Source organism: Zootoca vivipara, chromosome 6 (assembly GCF_963506605.1).
Source record: "Zootoca vivipara chromosome 6, rZooViv1.1, whole genome shotgun sequence".
In the NCBI taxonomy this organism is placed as follows: domain Eukaryota; kingdom Metazoa; phylum Chordata; class Lepidosauria; order Squamata; family Lacertidae; genus Zootoca; species Zootoca vivipara.
Window position 1 is genome coordinate 77,781,853 of NC_083281.1, and position 21,346 is coordinate 77,803,198.

General features: G+C 46.8%; 1 protein-coding gene across 2 annotated transcripts in view; it reads left to right on the forward strand.

Annotated features, from left to right (window-relative positions):
- Window positions 1-21,346, forward strand: part of MEGF6 (multiple EGF like domains 6) — a 199,826-nt gene that overhangs the window by 118,611 nt on the left and 59,869 nt on the right. For both annotated transcript variants that reach the window (XM_060276165.1, XM_060276164.1), the window contains 2 exons: window positions 18,595-18,720; window positions 21,086-21,208. In XM_060276165.1, the coding sequence (XP_060132148.1) occupies window positions 18,595-18,720; window positions 21,086-21,208 (249 nt within the window). The remainder of the gene's footprint in view (window positions 1-18,594; window positions 18,721-21,085; window positions 21,209-21,346) is intronic.

The window sequence follows — 21,346 nt, forward strand, 5'->3', positions numbered from 1 at the left end:
AATTGAAATTAATTGAAATTAACAGCAAAAGAGATGAACACCGAGGCAAACCATGGTTTAGAGTCGGTGATTTAATTGTTTTCCCTCTTACTTACATCAAATTAAGAATTAGCGGGGGAAGAGGTGTGTCTGATTGCTCCATGTCCTGGCCTGCTTGCCTTAAGTAAACACTAGTTAGAGGTCTTGTGGAGAAACATATTCTTGGATGGAAAGTCTGCGAGGTGTGCCAAGGGGAAAACTTCAAGGAAGTCTCCAAATGATCATTTCTTGCTCTGTTGTTGTTGAAGACCGTAAAGTTTTGCTTTGAATACGACAGTGGGGCACAAATGGGGGGTGGTGCTGTGGCCTAAACCACTGAGCTTCTTGGGCTTGCTGATCGGAAGGTCGGCGGTTTGAATCCCCATGATGGGGTGAGCTCCCGTTGCTCTATCCCAGCTCCTGCCAACCTAGCAGTTTGAAAGCACACCAGTGCAAGTAGATAAATAGGTACCGCTACAGCGGGAAGGTAAATGGCATTTCTGTGTGCTCTGGTTTCTGTCACGTGTCCGGTTGCACCAGAAGCAGTTTAGTCATGCTGGCCACATGACCCGGAAACCTGTCTATGGACAAACGGCAGCTCCCTCAGTCTGAAAGCAAGTTGTTGTTGTTGTTGTTGTTGTTGTTGTTGTTGTTGTTGTTGTTGTTGTTATTTTTCCTACCCTGCCCATCTGGCTGGGTTTCCCCAGCCACTCTGGGCGGCTTTCAACAGAACAAGCCCATAGTCCCTTACGGAAACCCCATAGTCGCCTTTGACTGGGCTTAACTGTCCAGGGGCACTTTACCTTTTTTAAAAACTATCTCTGGACCACAAGCCAAAAGTGGCCCTCAGGGCTTCTCTATCTGGCCCCCAGGACTGACCCTCAGGCCATGGCCCTTAGCAGCCCCACTCTGCACCTTCCGCAATTGCTTCTCCTTATGTTTCCTTGAACCTGTGATATTGCCTCTCCCTTTCTGGGATGGAGAGAGGGTGAAACCTCAGGCTTTTTTGTGGCTAGAAGTGATGCTCATGAATTCTGACAGAAATGGGAGCGGAAATTGCCAATATTTGCTTATTTATCCACTGACTGGAATATGGACCAGTTTTCAGTCCATAAACAACACATAATTGACCATGTGGGCAGGTAATAATTCCCCTGTGTTACGAACTAGTCCTACTACCAAAACGTTTTCCTCCAGGAGTCAATCAGGTGGGGTGTCCAGCAGCTAATCGGATTATTATTATTTGAGTGTTGCATAGTGGCTCCCATTGGTTTTGAAACAATATATATGCATTTTATAGTTCTGCAAATCTTGGCTTGCTGCCACACATGTTGACTGCCTCCCCCAACCCAGTTTTTGTGTGGCCCTGTTTGGGTTTGGGTTAAGTATCCATTGGCACTTACCACTTGGGTTCGTTATTAGAGGGCAGTGAGTGGCTCTTTGCATGAGAAAATTGCATAATTCTGAAACTAAACTAAAGTCTTTGTCAACCAGTACCAATTAGCTTATCAGAGCCAGTGTGGTGTGGTGGTTAAGAGTGGTAGACTCATAATCTGGTGAACCGGGTTCGCGTCTCTGCTCCTTCACATGCAGCTGCTGGGTGACCTTGGGCTAATCACACTTCTCTGAAGTCTCTCAGCCCCACTCACCTCACAGAGTGTTTGTTGTGGGGGAGGAAGGGAAAGGAGAATGTTAGCCGCTTTGAGACTCCTTAGGGTAGTGATAAAGTGGGATATCAAATCCAAACTCCTCCTCCTCCTCCTCCTCTTCTTCTTCTTCTTTGGAGTAGAAAAGCTCTGAAACAGTCTATTCACTCTGTGTGTGTGTGTGTGTGTGTGTGTGTGTGTGTGTGTGTGTGAGAGAGAGAGAGAGAGAGAGAGAGAGAGAGAGAGAGAGAGAGAGAGAGAGAGAGAGAGAGAGAGAATAATAGCATAATAGAATTGTAGAGTTGGAAGGGACCCTGAGGTTCATCTGGTCCAACCCCCTGATTGCCATCCAACCTCTGCTGAGAAGCCTCCGGGGAAGGAGAGTCCAGAAACACAAAAACAAACACACAAAACACCTGGAGCTGTAAATTTACCACAGAGTTTGCACACTCTTGTATGGTATCCACAGGGGTGTCTATCTTCTTGACAGGAAATCCTCTCTCTGTTTCCTTACCTCACCACAAGATAGAGGAGGGAAGCAGCAATGGATTTGTAAAAACAAGAAGCTGCTCTGCTTTTTCTTCTTCATGGTTGCAACGTGCAAGTCTGATGTATTGGGATGTCCCAGTTGACCCTGACTTTGTACAAGCACCTGGCTTTGGGCTGGTTCCTCCTGACCAAGATCAGTTTTCATCCCTCTGAAATTTGAGAAAGGAAAGCCGTGGTCCGAGGGCTCAGCTTGAGCTCACTTCGTGTGGGAGGCCGGCAAAGCACAGGGAATCTCGAGGCTGTTTCAGACAAAGTGATCCCCTCTGGGATGATTCATCTCACTGCACCGTCACTTTGTTCTTAATGGTCTGTTTTGAAGCAAATGGAGCAATGCTCTCCGCCCCAGTGAGACGTTTTAAAGCCACAGCGATGAGCCATACTCTGCTTTCGTTTCCGATTCCAAGAGATTCCTTCCACTACAAAGGCCATTCAATTCTGCAGGTTTTGAAGATATTTGTGGAGCAGGGGGTAACCAGAAAATGACTGAGGGACACTTATCAGTTAAAGCACAGGTCACCAGTGAAATTTCTGCTGAAATTATGCTTTGATGTATTCTGTTGTGAGCAATGGGAGAAGTTGTGGTCTCTGTGGTGCCTACAACAGTTTTCAAATATGCACATTAGCCCCAGAGTTACAATTCCCTGAATTCCTTGGGAAGAGGGGCTGGCTGTTAAGCCGCTCAGAGACCTGTAGCTCTGGAAGGGGAATAGAGCTTTGTTAACAACTCTCGGCGCCCTTAACAAAAACTCCAACTCCCAGAATTCTTGGCGGGGGAGGACCATGGCTGCTTAAAGTTGCATCATAGTGCTTTAAATGTATGATGTGATCTCAAACCATTCACTGGCAAGGGGAAAGTACCGCATTTTTCTCTCCATAAGATGCACCTGACCATAAGACACACTTAGTTTTCAGAGGAGGAGAGGGGGAAAGCCCCGGTTTTTTTGGGATCAGCTCACAGTTGTGCAGCTTCTTTTGCAAAGAGGAAAAAATCCTGTCCAACTCACAGTTCTGCAGCTTCTGATAATCTAATCAGCCATATAATCTAATCAGCCAGTCACATGTTGCTGGGGAAACAAACAGCCTCCCTCTGCAGAACATTCAACAATGGAGGCCTGGGCAAGGGGGCCGGCAGGGAAGGGAGCTAGCTTCCCTTATCTCCCTCCCCGATCTCTTGCAATCAGCTGCTGAGTGGCTTCTTTTCAGCACCCCTCTTTCCCTCTTGTTAGCCTTTAGCTCTTTCTAATAGCAATAATATTGGGACCCAGGTGGCGCTGTAGTTAAACCACTGAGCCTAGGGCTTGCTGATCAGAAGGTCGGCGGTTCGAATCCCTGTGATGGGGTGAGCTCCCGTTGCTTGGTCCAAGCTCCTGCCAACCTAGCAGTTCGAAAGCACGTCAAAATGCAAGTAGATAAATAGGAACCGCTACAGCGGGAAGGTAAACGGCATTTCCATGTGCTGCTCTGGTTTGCCAGAAGCGGCTTTGTCATGCTGGCCACATGACCTGGAAGCTATACGCCGGCTCCCTCGGCCAATAATGTGAGATGAGCGCGCAACCCCAGAGTCGGTCACGACTGGACCTAATGGTCAGGGGTCCCTTTACCTTTACCTTTTAATAGCAATAATAAAGCACAACCTGCTTTTTGCCCCTGGGCAATTCGGCTCCAGGGACCACACATTCGCTCCATAAGATGCACAGACATCTCCCCTTACTTTTTAGGATGGAAAAAGTGTGTCTTATGGAGCGAAAAATATGGTACATGAGTCCTTGTTCGGATGTTACCAGTGACGTGGGATGGAAAATGTGGCTTTTGTAGCAGAAAGGTTTCTTGGCCTAGATAAAAAACCCCATTAGTTCTGTGGTTCACCATATGGGGTATAAGAACATAAGTAGATCCTTCCTGGATCAGGCCAGTGACCCATCTAGTCCAGCATCCTGTTCTCACAGTAGCCAACCAGATGCCCTAATAGGAAACCCTCCAGCAGGATATGAGCCCAAGAGGGCTCTCTCTGCCCGTGATTCTCAGTGACCAGTGTTCAGAGTCATACTGGAGGAAGCCTCAAACAGATCCAAAGGTTCCCAGTTTGACAAAGATTGCAGGATCTTCCTGCTCTTTTGAGTCATTGCAAGGACTTCCATGACGGAGAAATTCTCAGTGGATTGTAAACACATGGAGGTGGGTACCATCTTTGGATTTCCTCATTCGGGCAGCAAAACGTCTTGGACTGGCCTTCCCATCCCAGAGGATGCTGTTGGCCTCCCCCCTCTCCCTGCCCCCAGACATGAGGGTCTTTGCTCTAGTGGAGCCTGCGATAGTTCTAGCTGTGCCAATTCCTTCCTCCGGGATTATGCTTGCCTTCTCTCTTTGAGACGGATGGAACGGTGCAAAACCCCACAGCATCCCATTCAAATGAAAACATTGTGGCGGGCCAGTATGTGCAGTGTGGGGCTTCTAGAAAAAGAGAGAGCGGAGGGGCTTCTAAACCTTGTAGCAACTTGGCTGCAAACCAGAAAATATGTTTCTGTAGCTTTTCCGTGTCTGGAAAGTGACTCGTGTCCGTTCACACCTTTTAGTGGAAGGACCAGATGCAACGTGCGTACTGTAGTTCTATGGGGACATTATAAAGCAGACGCGTTTTAAGAGGAGATGAATTAAGTTCAGATGGGAAAAGAGCTTGCTCTCTCTGATCCAAAGACACTGTGGCTGGCTTTCATATTTTTCCAAAGTATTAGCAGTCCCTTAGGCCACATTGAAACCTACTTCTTGCGCATGCGTGCACACATATACGCCCCCTGAGACAGCTAAAAGGCAACAGGAGTCCTGTTGGATCGAACCAAGGGGCCCGTGTAGTCCACCTTCATGTTTCTCACAGTGGCCTGTTTGGCAGTGGAATGGACTCCTGCAAGAGGTAATCGACTCTCCATCCTTTGGAGGTTATGAAGCAGAGGTTGGATGGCCACCTGTCCTGTACAATTGGCTTGAGATTCCTGCAATGCAGTGGGTTGGACTATATCAGAGTCTTCAAGTGTCCCTGCTTTCCAGGGTCAGCCCCGGATTTGCAGAATCTTCCCTTAAAGTAAGATTTCAGTCCTCATGGTTCAGAGTTAAGAGCTGCTTAAATGGGAACACAAGAGTGCTGCCTTAAACTGAGTCTGTCCCATCTAGCCAAATCTTGTCTACACCGAATGGCAAAGCTTTTCCAGAGTTTTGGGCAGGAAGTTCTTCCAGCTCTAACTGGAGTTGCCCAGGATTGAATCTGTGACCTCCTGCATGCAAGGGAGATGCTCTGTCACTGAGCTCTAGAAGCTAGGAGCTTTGACTAATCAGTGCAGCAAAGCTCGATTGGGGGGAAGGGAGGGCCCACCATACAAATCGTCCAGGGCCTAGTAACTTCTGCCTCTTTCTTTTGTGCTTCTGCATAGGCATGAAAGGGGCTCATTCACCCAGCTCTCTGCCTGTGTAAATATTTACTCTGAGGGAAACGGTGAATTTGCTCTGACTTGATCTTTGAAATCACGTGGCTTTAATTATTATTATTATTATTTTATAAGCAACATTCTTGACAGGTCTTCTGAGTTTGGAGCAGTGGGAAAGGATGGGGGAGAAACAACCGCTCTGGTTCACATTTTTAACATGGAACTACCTTATTTGCCCTCTTCGAAACAATATGTGAACCAAAGGAAGACTCTCTCTTGAAATTTTGCGTGTCTCCGAATTTTGCGATGTGGTTCTTCAATCAAGCAACACATACAAAAATAATGCATGTACTGTACTAGGGGAAAGTGTTCCTACAGATGTGCAAGTGACATACCAATATGCACACAAATATGGCCCCAGAACCTCAATTCTGGTTGTGGATATTTTTGGATGCAGTATTTTTTTGGTAGGGACCCAGGTGGCGCTGTGGGTAAAACCACAGAGTCTAGGGCTTGCTGATCAGAAGGTCAGTGGTTTGAATCCCTTCAGTGGGGTGAGCTCCCGTTGCTCGGTCCCAGCTTCTGCCCACCTAGCAATTCGAAAGCGCATCAAAGTGCAAGTAGATAAATAGGGACCGCTCCGGCAGGGAGGTAAACAGCTTTTCCTTGCGCTGCTCTGGTTCATCAGAAGAAGCTTTGTCATGCTGGCCACATGACCCGGAAGCTGTCTGCAGACAAACGCTGGCTCCCTCGGCCTATAGAGTGAGATGAGCGCCGCAACCCCAGTCGTCCATGACTGGACTTAATGGTCAGGGGTACCTTTACCTTTACAAGAGCATAGGAACATAGGAAGCTGCCTTATACTAAGATCATTGGTCCCTCCAGCAGCGGGAAGGTAAACGGCGTTTCCATGTGCTGCTCTGGTTTGCCAGAAGCGGCTTTGTCATGCTGGCCACATGACCTGGAAGCTATACGCCGGCTCCCTCTGCCAATAATGCGAGATGAGCGCTGCAACCCCAGAGTCAGACACGACTGGACCTGATGGTCAGGGGCCCCTTTACCTTTACCTTATTTTTTTTTTTGGTACGGGTTGAAGAGGATTGAAGAGCAGCAGAGGGCATTTAGAGGGTACTTCCCACTTAATGTGATTTCATTTCGGTGTCTGGGGACCTGGAACATAAACCCCATATAAGTGGGGAGTCGTCTGTACTTCCAGTCCAATGTGATGATTGCACCCCAAAGTGTGTTGTGATGCAGTTGTTGTTGTTGTTGTTGTTGTTGTTGTTGTTGTTGTTGTTGTTAGATGCAGCCTGGCCATTAGTTGCCATTAGTTGTTAGATGCAGCCTGGCCATTAGTTGCCATTAGTTGCTCGAGCAATTGGTCATCATTGATTTAGAAGTGTGATGATCACAACTCAAAGGTAGGGGGTTCTTGTTTTCTCCCACCCTCCCATTTCCCAGTCCACCCATTCTTTGGAAGTGAAAAATTTAGAGTTCCTAGGTTGGGTACGCAGCAGTTTCCCTTCAGTCCTGAGACAACGCCAGTTGTGCAAATTCATTTTTAGGAAGCAGTTGGCAGAACTAATGAGCAAAATAAGTAAATAAATGCAGTGCCAGGAATATTTCGGAGAGAAAGGGGGGCGGCTTTTGTTTTATTTTTAATAATAGAAAAAGACTGTACAAAAGATTCCAATTTGAAGTTGGCAACGAGCCACCAATCCAAATGTGTCTGGCCTGCCATAAAAAAAAAAAACCACAAAAGCTTTCAGGCTCATCAGCAAAAGCTGACTAAAGCACAGTGTCTCCAGAATTGTGCTTTAGGAATGGAGGTTTGCTGTTGTCCCAAAGGGCACAAAGGCACGACCACAGAACTTGAGAGAAGCTGGTTAGATTTTCCACCCACCCACCCACCCACGGTCACTGTGTGTTTATTCTGAAGGGGTGAGTGTTCCTGGCTGCTGATGGGTACAAAAAAAGAATCCGGAGGTCATCTTGGGCTCATCCTCTTAGCAAAATCACCTAATTAACTCCACAGCGAAAATAAAATCCTGACAACACTTTACTGGAGGAAACCGAACAAAACCAGTGTGTAACTGGAGGAGGAGAAAGGGACAGAAAGGTTTAGTCTTTCTTATTTCAGGCCTTGTACACAACAGACATCCAGCTAAATCCTAACCCCCAGATCGGCTGGCTGCAGGGGTTTTAAGGGCTGGGTGGAGACATTTCCCCACCATTAGAGAGGGAGCTCTTGCTGGCAGGATCGGAGGCTACAGTTACAGCTGTGGAAACCTCCATCAGCATCAGTCGACCACCAGCGGAGTTTCAGTAGGGGCAGGGGCAGATTTGTATCTTCCCAGTCCAAAGCCTCTTTGCCACTGGGTTCCCGAACTACACCAGCCTTCGTGACTCAGGGGCATATGGTGCCTTGCCTACGTTTGCCCATATGACTGCTTAAATCTGCAGAACTGGCACCGTTACAGGTGACAAGTAATGCCTGTTCTTCATTTGAAATAAATTGATCTGTTAGTACGGCAGCACCTAAACTTTGGAACTCCCTGCCTATTGATACCAGGCAGGCGCTTCACTGTACTCTTTTTGGTACCTCCCCAAAACATTTATGTTTAGATCAGCCTTCCCAGATACCTAGAATGCTGATGCGGCTTTTTGACTTATTGCTGGGTTTTTTGTTTTTGTTTTGTAACGTTTTAAACAGTTGTTTTAATTGTTTCTCCCCAAATTGTTACTGTTTTATCCCTTTTGTAAACCGCTCTGAGAGTTGTTGTTTTTAATACAATCAAGTGGTATATGTTTTTTTAATGAAATAAAATAAAAAAGCTTAGCACTCATTCCCATATTATTTGCAAACGGATTATTTCTGGAATCAGGTAACACAAAACTGAGTGCTGAACTTTCACCGTTTCTCACTATGTATAGTTCCAGGAGTGCCTTTTAACGTTGTCTGAAAACTCGGATATAACGTGGAACTCGACAGTGGGGGGAAAGTCAAGAAAACAGAACAAACTCCCATAAAATGCAGACTGACTTAGTTCCGTTAATTTCAGTGGGTATTTTCTGATGAGAAGCTTGTTTGGATGGGACCCATAGTTTGGATTTTTGGAATCTGTGTGGTTCACAGCTCTGGGCTTATTTATTTTTTTACAGTCCAAGTTGCTGCTTTGAAAGAGTGCCTGGACTCACAAACATTCTGTGCATTTGTCTCTAGAGGAAACTTAGCAGGACTGGAATCAATTCTTTTGCCTTTATTTTATGTTTGATAGGCGGGGATGGGGCGGTGAGCTTTTTTTGTGTGTGCTGACAAGGTCCACCTTGAAAAAGAGACTTGCGTAGTCAGAAGCTGTTTCTTGACTAAGTTGGTGCCACGATGAAATCAAGCTGGGACTCCCGGTCTTCCTCCCCGCACCTCTCTCCCCCCCCCGCCCCAATCAGTGTAACTTTAGCCCTGGCTTCTAGCAACTGGGGTGGGTGGTATGTATTAAAATGCAATTCTGTGTTATTGGTTTGATTCTTCCTCCTTGACATGTGCCATGTATAATTCCCCATCCTGTATCAGCGAGGCTGCCAACCCCCCGTCTTGTTTCACATGTGCATATGGCCTGCGTGCCTTGCCAGAGAATGACTTCTGCTTCTTATTACTTGTCCCGAGCTGGAATGTACGCTGTATGGCAAATGCAAACAGTGCGCTTTGCAGTCGACATGTACAGTTGGAAAAACTATAAGGTTCAAACGGGGTTATTAGCTTGTGGGGGGGGGAAGGGTATTCCTCTTCTTATATGCATCCTTTATTTTGGGACAGTCAAATAGAATTGAGTGGACGAGTTAGTTGGGAGAAGATACCCTAACACTCCCACTGTCCTCAGGCTGATTAAAAAGCAAGCTACAACATAGACCTCAGTTACGAATACCTTCAAACCATACACTACCGTAACTGGCTATAATAAATGTATAAACTAATACAGAATGAGTACAAAAATTCTTATTATTATATACACAAAAACAAACTATGTCAAAGGCGAGGGTACAGTCCCAAAACTTAAAGTGTTACTAGAGATTGCAGTCCAACCAAATAAGATATTGGAGGAGTACCCAAAGAAACGAGGCGCAGCCAAATCTTATTTGGTTGGACTGCAATCTCTATTAACACTTTAAGTTTTGGGACTGTACCCTCGCCTTTGACATAGTTTGTTTTTGTGTATATAATAATAAGAATTTTTGTACTCATTCTGTATTAGTTTATACATTTATTATAGCCAGTTACGGTAGTGTATGGTTTGATTAAAAAGCAAAACACAAGACATGTATTCGGTGAAGAATTTGGCCATCATTTTACAAGCTTCTAGTCCTCATGTGTGCAGAGAACAACTTCCTGCCAGTTTTATATATTTTTTTAAATCCAGCTTACCTTTTTAATCATTTTGATTGTCAGTCATACTTGTATTTCTTTCATTTTAATAAATTTTGTTTTACAGTCAAAGTTTGCACCCAATGTTAGTCCTACTCAGATCATTGATATTAATGGATATGACTAGCTCGGGGCCATTAATTTAAACAAGGCTACTTTGAGTGAAACTGAGCCCCAGGGTAGTTCAATGTAAGTGACAATCGCCATGTGACATTCATTCTATACTTCTGTTGAGACAGCCTAGAATTGCATTCACCTCTGTTGCTGCTGCACTATAAATTCCAATGTAGTGGAAAGGACCTAACAGAAGCAGAAGACATCAAGAAGAGGTGGCAAGAATACACAGAGGAATCATACCAGAAAATTATTTAGGGGAGGGGAGGGAAAGCAAGCCCAGCACACGGGTAATTAATTTGCACAGTCCCATTTTGGTGGTACAGGGTTTTGAATTGGGTACAGGGTTTGTGTGTGGAGCGAGTTTTTTTGTTGTTGTTGGCATCCATCGGTCTTGAGGGGAAATGGAGTGTGCCTCTGGGGGTGAAATCAAACCACTGTGTTAGTAGCACTGAAGTGACCTCCCCGGGGCGCAAACCTGGGCTGTATGTGTGGAGGTCCTGGGCTGCCAGACGACAAGACCTCCCTCCTGATGTGGTCCAAAGGAAAGCAGAGCAATACCTTTGGCACCAGGGACCCAGGTGGCGCTGTGGGTTAAACCACTGAGCCTAGGGCTTGCTGATCAGAAGGTCAGCGGTTCGAATCCCTGTGATGGGGTGAGCTCCCGTTGCTTGGTCCCAGCTCCTGCAAACCTAGCAGTTCGAAAGCATGTCAAAATGCAAGTAGATAAATAGGAACTGCTACAGCGGGGAGGTAAACGGTGTTTCCGTGTGCTGCTCTGGTTCGCCAGAAGTGGCTTTGTCATGCTGGCCACATGACCTGGAAGCTATACGCCGGCTCCCTCGGCCAATAATGCGAGATGAGCGCGCAACCCCAGAGTCGGTCACGACTGGACCTAATGATCAGGGGTCCCTTACCTTTACCTTACCTTTGGCAGCAGCTTGGCTGCAGGTGTTGTCAGAAAGAGGCGTACAAGGTGCTATTCAACCATCGACCCCACTCCAGATTTGTGTAGGGTTTGGTCCTTAACTCTTCCTTCTCCTGAAGCTATTCCACAGGGCCGTGGAGGTTTAGGATCAGAGAGGTAATGGATGTCTCTAGTGCAAGGTCCCCAAACTAAGGCCCAGGGGCCGAATGCAGCCCAATTGCCTTCTAAATCCGGCCCGCGGACGGTCTTGGAATCAGCATGTTTTTACATGAGTAGAATGTGTTCTTTTATTTAAAATGCATCTCTGGGTTATTTGTGGTCAGCCTCTCCACCTTCCCCCACTTAAAGGGTAGCGCACCTCATGTGGATATCAGGAAATGGGATTAATGGGCAAGCCTGCAGAATGCCAGAGAAAATGATTTTTGTAGAATGAAGGAACATTCAAGATCCCCCTTCCCCCTGACCACCTTGTAAGTAAGTAAGCAGAACAAAAAACCCACATCCCATACATGAAAATCTCACTGAAATTTCCTCCTCGATATTTTTTTGAATGTAATTTCTTTTCTCGTTAACTGATGGAAAACACGTCAGGGGGAAAATATGTGAAGGTAATTTTTGGCAGAGCACTGCTGGAAACGCTTCTGTAAAACCCTCAACCAGTTTCCTGAGCGGGGCAGAATATAATTTAGCAATGCTGCCAAAATGAATAATTTTTTTGGTCAAAATATGGATTTGCTCAGGTTGTAACGCTCTGAGGTGTTGAGAAATGGGCACTGTACCCTAGAGAAGTCCTTCTCCAATTTAGGATTTAAAATGAAACTCTGCAGAGACACAGAATGCCCTTTTAGCTGAAGAAGGTGGTCTTGTTTGCCCAAAGCCCGGGCAATTGTAGCTCAAAAATCTGCCCCCAATTTTCCAAAGAGTGATTTTTCAAGATTACAGGGGACCTGTAGGAGCCCATCAGAACAAAAATTATGTACAGGAAATCTCCTTGACCCAAATGACCTATGACAGAGAAATTTTATACTTGGTCTTGCTGTAATTTATGGAGGAGCATTATAAAGGTGTATACAACTACGCATGTTGGGGAAGAAAGCTGATAGGGATGGTGATTTTCCTCCTATCATAATATTGAACTTGTGGACATCCAACAAATTTGATTGTTGGGAGATTCAAGACAGACAAAAGGATGTACTTCTTCATGCAGGGCCTAGTTAAACTATGGAACTCACTCCCACAAGATGCCATGACGGGAACTGGCCTAGAGAACTTTAGAAGGCTGGACAAATTCGTGGAGATGAGGCTGCCAGGGGTGGCTGTCTTCTCCCTCCGCTGTCAGAGGCAGCATGTCTCTGGGTACCAGTTGCTGGAAACCACAGGAGAGGACAATGCTCTTGTGCTTGGATCCTGCTTGCGGGTTTCCCATAGGCATCTGCTTGACCACTGCAAGAACAGGATCCTGGACAAGATGGTGCCATGATCCAGCAGCTAGCCTCTTTTAATGTTCTTATTTACGATGCTCCCCTTGGATGGATGGCTTTAAAACAGTGTTTCCCAACCTTGTGCCTCCAGCTGTTTTTGGACTACAATTCCCATCATTCCTGACCACTGGTCTTGCTAGCTAGGGATGATGGCAGTTGTAGCCCCAAAACATCTGGAGGCACAAGGTTAGGAAACACTGCTTTAAAAGACCAGTTCATAGAGGAGAAGGTTTCTGGTGGTTACTAACAGCAGTCGGAATTTAGCAGGCGCATTTTGCACCTGGCTTTTGGCCATGTGCAACCAAGAGAAGACGCCCAGGTGCCAGGATGGCACCTGACATCTCCACCATCTGGAGGCACATTGCCTGGGGATCTTTGGATCTTGACTGCTTTCACACCCTATCAACACATCCTGTCGAATTCTATCTATTATATTTTCGCCGCGCAATCGGAATGAATTTCAGGAACCAAAAAGTCGTGTTGGAAAAAAATAGTACTTTCAAGCCATCTAGCCCCAAAATGGCAACTGGTTTAAGGAGTCATTTGGTGCTTAGCTTATAGATTGAGTTCCTAACACTGGTTACTAGGCACAATGGCTGTGTTCTCCCTCCACTTCAGCTCTTCTGAGCCTGTGAGCTCTCCGTCTACCAACATCGAATCTGTAAGTGCTTCTTCTGGGTTGAGCAGAGTGGAGCCTGAAATGTGAATGAGGAGGAGGAGGAGGAGAGTGTAGTGGCATCAAACCATTCAAAAGTAGCTCCTGGGTTAACCAAACTGGACTATTAGCTGCTGGATAAGAACAAAACAATGTTCTACAGGGGTGTATTTCTTGCAGTTGCAAGAGCCCCTGGAAGAACTACCTCCCATCGTATTCCATGCCCCGTCACTCAGGTGGCACAGCAGAAGGGAATAAGGGCAAAATCCTGCTTCTGCTATGGCATTCCACCATAGTTAATTGGTAGAGCCTCTGCTTTGTGTAGAGAAGGTCCTTGGTTCAACCACTGGCACCTCTGCGAAGGACTGGGAGAGACCCCTGGAGAGCTGCTGCCAGCCAGTGTAGACACTACTGATCCAGATGGAGTCAGTGGTCTGACTTGGTATACAAGGCAGGTTCCCACGTTTCTGTGTCATAGGAGCCATACCTCCATGGCAGAACATCTGCTTTGCATGGGGAAGGTCCAGGTTCTCTCCTCAGCATCTCTAGGAAGGGCTATGAGAGCCTCCTGCCTGAAACCCCAGAGAGCTGCTGCCAGTCAGTGTAGGCAGTTCTGGTCCAGATGGGCCAAAGGTGCGATTTAGCGAAAAGCATTTAATGTTCCTATGGGACAGGAGGATGGGAGATGACATGATCTCTCCATATGGATACTGTCCTTTCAGAACTGTTTGAGGAGGACTGTGTTGCTTTGAGCTATAGGCTCAATGGGCCATCCCATTATCCCAGCATTCCTTTTGAACAAGAAACATCCCATTTTGTAAGCTTAGGTTTCATATGTGTGCTTGCTTGCTTGTGTGTTGGTATAACAGCCTGTTTAATTCTGAAATACAAAAAACAAATCCTCTTTAATAGCAAGAAGTGATTTAAGTTTTATACTGTTTCATACCGGGAGAGATTATTTTAGATTTAAGATGATCACTTATTAAACCTTTCTAGTCTTGTTTTTCTCCCAGGCGGGCAAAAGTGAAGCCTGCTTTTACCATCATTTTTTTTTAAAAAAAGGAAGGAAAGAGAGAACCTCAACAACATTCTTTATGGAAGCTTTGAATGTTTTTATTAGCTTTGTTTAAATATATGTGATTTTATTTTTTTAATAGCTACCACCAGGCTCTGTAATATCCAGCTCCCCGTTGCTTCAGTCCAAGATGATTGTGTATGTGTTTTTTTTTGTTGTTGTTGCAAAAGAACCGTAAACCACTTTTCCAGCTCCTGTTCCAACAGCCTTATGCGTTGCTCAACAAACATTTTGACCCGACTCAGCGGCTTTGGGTCCCCAAATGGGTTGCCTGGTTAATCAGGGGGCTTGTGTGTCTATGCCTGAATGCAAAAGACCAATTCAAATTGTTCTCTGCATCAGGAAAGGTCACACATTGCTATTTCAGGCCGTGTTTTGTTTTTTTGCTGGGGGAATCGTTTACAGTAAAATTAGGACATATTTGTGGCTTTCCCTCTTGCACGCTAAGCCAAGTTTTCTCCTGCAGCTCCTGGAGGCTATTTGGGGATCACAGATGATCCTGGAAGAGCAGCGCACTGGAAAGCAGACACCTTTCGAGATGTTATATTGGGGATGAGGAACCTCAGGCCCTGGTGGGGAGGGGAGGGGGGCAAATGCAGCCCTCCAGTCCACTCCATCAGGCCCTTGGGATGCTCCCTCCCAAGCCCTGATTCTAGCCCTCCTTGGATGTTTTTTTGCCTGTCTGGAATGTGTTCTTGAACTCAGAGTACATCATTTTCCCTAGGTGGAGAGTGTGGGGTTTTTTTGGGGGGGGGGGAAGGTGATGCATCTGTATAAAACTAGCCTGCTGTACAAACGCAAAATCCACATTTGTTGCTCCATCCACTTCTCCCTCTGGCTCCGCCCACTGCTGGCATGTGGCCCCTGAAAAGTTACCTGGAAGGGAATGTGGCCCTTGGGTTGTAAAAAGTTCCCCACCTCCGACTCAAGAGACGTGGCGTTACCTTCTCCAAAAGCACCTCTCTTTTATTTGCGGGGAAGTAGGCGGGAGATGTCTCCTGGAGGGTTCGAGATAATTGCCTTCCAAATAATTGTCGTTTGCCAAAAGTTGTTTATGGAAACCCACTGAATGGTTTCCTTTCTAATATAATATTGTCAGCTAGTCTCTCGCACGAAGAAGCAGGCTGTGGGCCATGAAATATAAATGTCTCCAGAGAATTTAAAGGCTAATGTACACATTCACTAAAGTCAAGTGCCAAAGCCTTTCCTGGACTGTACCACCGGGCCTGGCCCACTGAGGAGGCCATGTGGAAGCCGCTGGGTGAAGAGGAGTGGGGGGAGGCTCTGGCCAGGGAACCCCCAGGGTAATTCCAGAGGAGGAAGGCTCGGAGCTGGGGGATTGGTGGTGGGGCACTGGGGAGACAGAGAGTGAAGATTGGACAGAGATGATGGATACGGAAGGGACAACAGGGTTTAATGATCAGGAGGAACCTTTGACAGGGAGCAGTTCAGACTCTGAGACTGCAGCAGAGGAGGAAGGTTAAGAGACTGTTGAAGGACCCTGGGAGTCTCCTTCTCCTGCTGCGACAAGCTCCCCTCCACCCTGGTCTGCAAGAACACACAGAATAATGAGGAGAGCAGAACAGAGGTGGGCAGATGCTGTTTGAGACTGCTTGGGAAACAGCTGGGAGAGGAGCCTTAGAAGGGGTTGAAGGCAGGGTCCTTCAGTCCTGGCAGCTGCTCCCTAGGGGCAAGACCTACTCAGAAGTGTGGCTGAGTTGTAGGCTGTTTCCTTGAATAAAGAGTTAACTTTACTGACAACTGACTGCTTCTTCATGCTGACCTGCATCTGATTCCAGCCCTGGCACCCAGGTAGGAAGAGCTGGGAAAGACAGCGTGGAGACCCTCCCTCTTCCAATCAGCATAAATTGGAGTTGGGGGGACATTTCCACCCAAGAGCTACATTCCTTTCTGGGGAACATATGCCGGACATGGGCGGGGCCAGAGGCAAAAGTGGGCGGAGCAGCAAATGCAAATTTTTCACCACTGTACAGTTGGCTAGTTTCTACACACCGCTCTGTGTCTTCCACCCGGAGAAGCAAAAGGCATGATCAGGGTTCAAGGACGCATTCCAGCCGGGCAAAAACACTCAAGGAGGATGCAAAGCAGGGTCAGGTAGGGACATGGCTTGGGAGAGTGCCTAAGGACAGAAGGAGAGGCCTAGGGGGCTGCATTTGACCCCCGCGTGTAAATGGACTAAAGTTCTGAATTCCATACAAAGTAGCTTCTCAGGTTCCATACATGAAACAAGTCTTTGAAAGCCCAGAAAAGCAAGGCAGATTTTTGCGTGTACCTTTGGGGTGTTTTGAAGCATGACTGGTTGCATAAAATGTTTCTGTCTTTCTTTGTTTACTGCATGGCGTGCAGCCAGAAAACGAGCTTCCCACATCCTTCTTGTCTCGCTGAAAGTTATTTGAATGCAGCTCTTCAATTCCAATTGACTGTTTGCTCTCTTTCTGGATTGGTCTGAACCGCTGTGGGCACTTGGAGCCACCCCTCCTGCCGTCAACACCCCATGATGGTGGTTTCCTTCCTTAAACAAACCCTTATCAAAACTTGTTCTTCAACCTCAGCACCTGCCAGGCGGGTGGCAGCGCGGGGCAGAGGGTCTGCCACATGCAGACTAAATAGTTGATTGGATTCCGTCCCTTGGAGCACCCCCAGTTTGCAGCCTCGGATTATGTCACTGAAACCGTGTGGCTGAAATTTTGATCCAAGGAGAACATCCCTCCTTTCGTTCTTTTAAAAATGAAACAAGATAGCAGATCCAAAAATATTGGCCTGTTTTATATCATCAGCGCAGATGATTCCCATACATGGGGAGTTCTGCTCATTGCTCAGCGACACACTGGTCTGGTTCACAAGACGTGGTATGTCCAAAACTGGATTACCTCGGCTTGGGAACCTTAGGGCCAGGGGTCAAATAAAGCCCTTCTGGCAACTCTAGGTCCCCAGCCCACTCCCCCTCCACCAGATTTACTTTGCCCCTCAGATGTTTGTGCTTGACTGCGGTGTCCTGCAAAGCAGATCATGCTTCTTGCTTGCCTGGATAGAGGATGGAGAGGGTTGTGTTCAGAAAATAGTCGTCTGTACAAAGGTGTTGTTCTGCACACTTTTGCCTTTGGATCCACCCACTACTGCCATGTGGCCCTCAGAAGGCTGCCCAGAAGATAATGCGGCCTTTTGCTCTGAAAAGAGACCGCCCACCTCTGCCCTCCTGGGACTTTGTGAATGTGTGGACTCCCAGAGAGGAACTTGCAACTGCTTTGCTCCATCCCAGGCCTTTTTCAATTGAGTTCAGCCGAGGTTTGGCTTGGAGTATCATCGCTGAAACCAGGGCTCTGAGTTAAGCTTCCTCTTCGCTAGCTACGAGCTGTAGCCAAGAACATGGTTGAAGAAAGCATCTATTCACACATCACGTAGCTAGTGCAAAATGCAGCAGCTTGATCGCTCGCTGGGGCAGACAATTGCCACCGTGTTGCACTGCTGCCAGAAGAATTTGATTGGCTGCCAGTTAACCAACAATGTGTCGGCTCTGGTGCTCAAAGCCCAGGATGCTTGGAACCAGGGTGCCTAAAATAAAACCACCACCCCCATTATATACTCAATTGATCACTGAACTGTTCAGATGAGGGCTTCCTGCAGATACTGTCTTATCAGAAGGTTTGTTCCAGGATTGGCTATTAGTGTGTCAGCAACTCCCTCCCATTGAAGCACCGGGAAGGAGCCTTTCACTCTCCAGATGTTCTTAGACTACAACTCCCATCCTCCCTGATGATTGACTATGCTGGCTGAGACTGATGGGGGTTGGAGTCCTTAAATCGGTATTAGATATTAGGTGGATGCTGTCTTTATTGTCTTTTCAACACCTGTTGACCGCCTTCCTTTTCCAACAAGCCATTTTTCAACAAGCAGTCGGTATCTGTATTGAAATTGAAAAATGGAATTGTCTTTAATACTCTGTATATGTGGAATCGGTTTTGTTTGTTTTGCGTTGTTGGTCCTTATCATTTTACCGTGAAATTGGTTCGAGATTTCTATGTGAAGTTGAGTCATGACTGCAATCACATAACTAAGAATGTAAGAACGGCCTTCTGGATCAGGCCAATCGCTCATGTGGTCAATGGTCGAGCATCCAACCAGATGCCAAATGGGAAGCCTGCAAGCAGGAACTAAGCACAATAGCACTCCTGTGATTCCCGGCAACTGGTATTAGAGGCACACTGCTTCTTACCATGTTGCAGGCCTGCACTTGCAGTTTGACCTAACCATGCTGTTCTTTCATTTCCCAGCCATAAACACCTGTGCTATCAACAACGGTGGATGTGAACATGACTGTGTGCAGCTCACCCTCTCCCAGCATCAGTGCCAATGCCGGCCAAATTACCATCTGAAGGAGGACGGGAAGCGTTGCATTGGTGAGTCTCCCCTGCCCTTTGAGGGCTCGGATCAAGCAGAGGAATGTGGCAGGCCTGTCTCATACTGAGTCCTGGACCCTTGGTCCATCTAGTTCTGTATTGTTCACACAGCATTTTGGACAGGAGACATTTGCAGCCCCATCAGGAGATGCCAAGGTTTGAACCTTTGACCTTCTGCATGCAAGGCAGGTGCTCTGCCACTGAGCTATGGACCTTTTCCCCTAGTAAGTTCCTAGCCCTCATGATTCTAAATGAAGACCTGGTTTAATAAGAACAAAGGAACATGCCTTATATGGATCAGACCACTAGTCCATCTAGCACCACATTGTCTGTACTTGCATGCAGGGACTGTTCAAGGTTTCCAGCAGGGGACATTCCCAGCCGTACTCGGAGATGCCAGTGATGGAACCTAGGACCTTCTGCATGCAAAGCAGGTGCTCTAGCCACTGGGCTACTGCCCTCTTCCCAAATGGTCCTGAGGCCTATATATTGTCTCTAGAATCAGAGACAGGTGCGCCTCTGCATACTATTTGCATGGAATTGTGTATATTTAATAAATATAAGGAATTCACACACACACCAATATCATTGCCAGGGTCAAATTTGTACGGTGGAAATGCAGTCACCAGTATCTATATTTTAATTCGGTTTTTTTTTAATTGGACAAATTGTTTGTAATTAAGCTGGTGTGTGTTTTCACATTTGGTGATTAATTTAACATCATTCCAACCGGGGGGGGGGGGAGAAAAGAAATCAAGAGCAACTCAAACTGCCAGCAGATTCACCCATCCCTGGCAATGGCTCAGTGGTGAGAGCATCTGATTTGCCTACAGAAGGTCTCAGGTTCAATGCCCAGCATCTCCCAGTAGGGTTGGGCTCAGTGGCTCCGGGATTTTTCTCCATCTGGGAGAACAGCGGGAAACGGATTAAAATCCGGGGGTTTCCCTTGAAAAACGGGATACTTGGCAGCTAAGGGCAGGGGCTGCCTGAAACCCTGGGTTGGTCCTGATGAAAACAAGAGAAAGTTGTGAGTGCCGTTAGGTGTGCCACCCCCTGGGCTTCCACAGGCGAGGTGTTCCAAGTGAGATCAGCTGGTCAGAAATGGTTGCTCATTCATAATGATCGCCTGGACTGAGGCTCCCTGATTCAGGGCCGGATTTAGATTTGATGAGGCCCTAAGCTACTGAAGGTAATGGGGCCCTTTCTATGTCCAGCTGTCCTTTGTCAACAACAAATTGTCACTGTTTTTTGTGTTGAATATATGCTATATGGTAATGTATGGGCCTAATAGGTATCTAAAGAAATTTGCACATAACAAAATATGTATTTTATCCAAGTAATTGTTGAACTGAAATACAATGAAGAAGAATTATATTAATAGTGAAATACAGTTAAGAAGAAGTATATTAATAGTGAAATAATTATTAAGCTTTTTTCCCCTTTAATTTTTTGGGGGGAGCCTCCAAGAGAGTGGAGCCCTAAGCTATAGCTTGTTTGGCTTATACATAAATCCAGCACTGCCCTGATTGCTTGGCCAGCTTGTGTTTAGAAGGGAGTGCGTAATGATGTTCATTCGGACACCTTTTGAGGGATTGCTTTGGCTTTGAAGGAAGAGGAGGAGGGAGGGAAGCCAGGCGAAATGAAATAGAATCAAGCCCAGGAGTCTCCCATACCAGGGAACAGACAGAATTATCTCTCAGGAAGCGCTCCCCGCCTCCCCTTTAGTCATCTCTAGTTGCAGCAGGGCAGGGGAGAAAGCCAATGATGGAGAGAGAAGCAGCTGGATAATCTCAGCTGGAAGGACTCAGATAAGAGACAGAAAGGGGAGGATGCTGGTGTGCAGATTAACCTAGAACAGGAGCTCACTGGTGGAAAGTTGAAGCTGCCGCTCTTCTGGCATCTGAGTGCTGGCTGATCCCTCTTCAAAATGTACTTGAAAGGACTTGGCCCCTGGCTTCCTTTCCTGAATAACTGTATGAAGGACAAGCCCTTGCCAGCGTTCTTTGTTCACCCATTCCAAGAACCCGCACGGCATAACTTCTCTTCTGCACAAGATGCAAGGAAGCCTCCATCCAAAGCGGTTGCATCCCACTGTTCCTCTCTCATAAGCAGAACTTTTTTGGGTAACAGCCTGCGGGTTTCTGCAGATGACCTTTTTATTGAGAATAGACTGGGTCCATCCAGCTCAGTATTGACTACACGAACTGGCGGTGGCTGACCAGGGGGAGTCTCTTCCCTGTCCTTCCTGGAGATGCTCCTGAGGATTGAACCTGTGATCCTCTGCACTTGAGGCCAAGGCTCCACCTTGGGACTGCTTCCTTTTGGACCATTTCCAACTGACTCGCTGCCTCCCTTCTCTCCCCAGTGAGAAACCCATGTGCCGACAGGAATGGAGGCTGCATGCACCGGTGTCAGAGCCGGCGTGGGGTGGCGCATTGCGAGTGCCACCCTGGATACAGGCTGGCGGCTGACAACAAAGCTTGCGAAGGTACGGGGCATCTCATGAGGCTCTTGCACAAGTTTTGCAGAGCTGTCCTTCTTCTCCCCCCCCCATGCAAATGCCTTGCTAATCTCCATAGATGTTATAATTAGTTGCTCCGTCTGGTCTGGGAGGATGATGAATGAG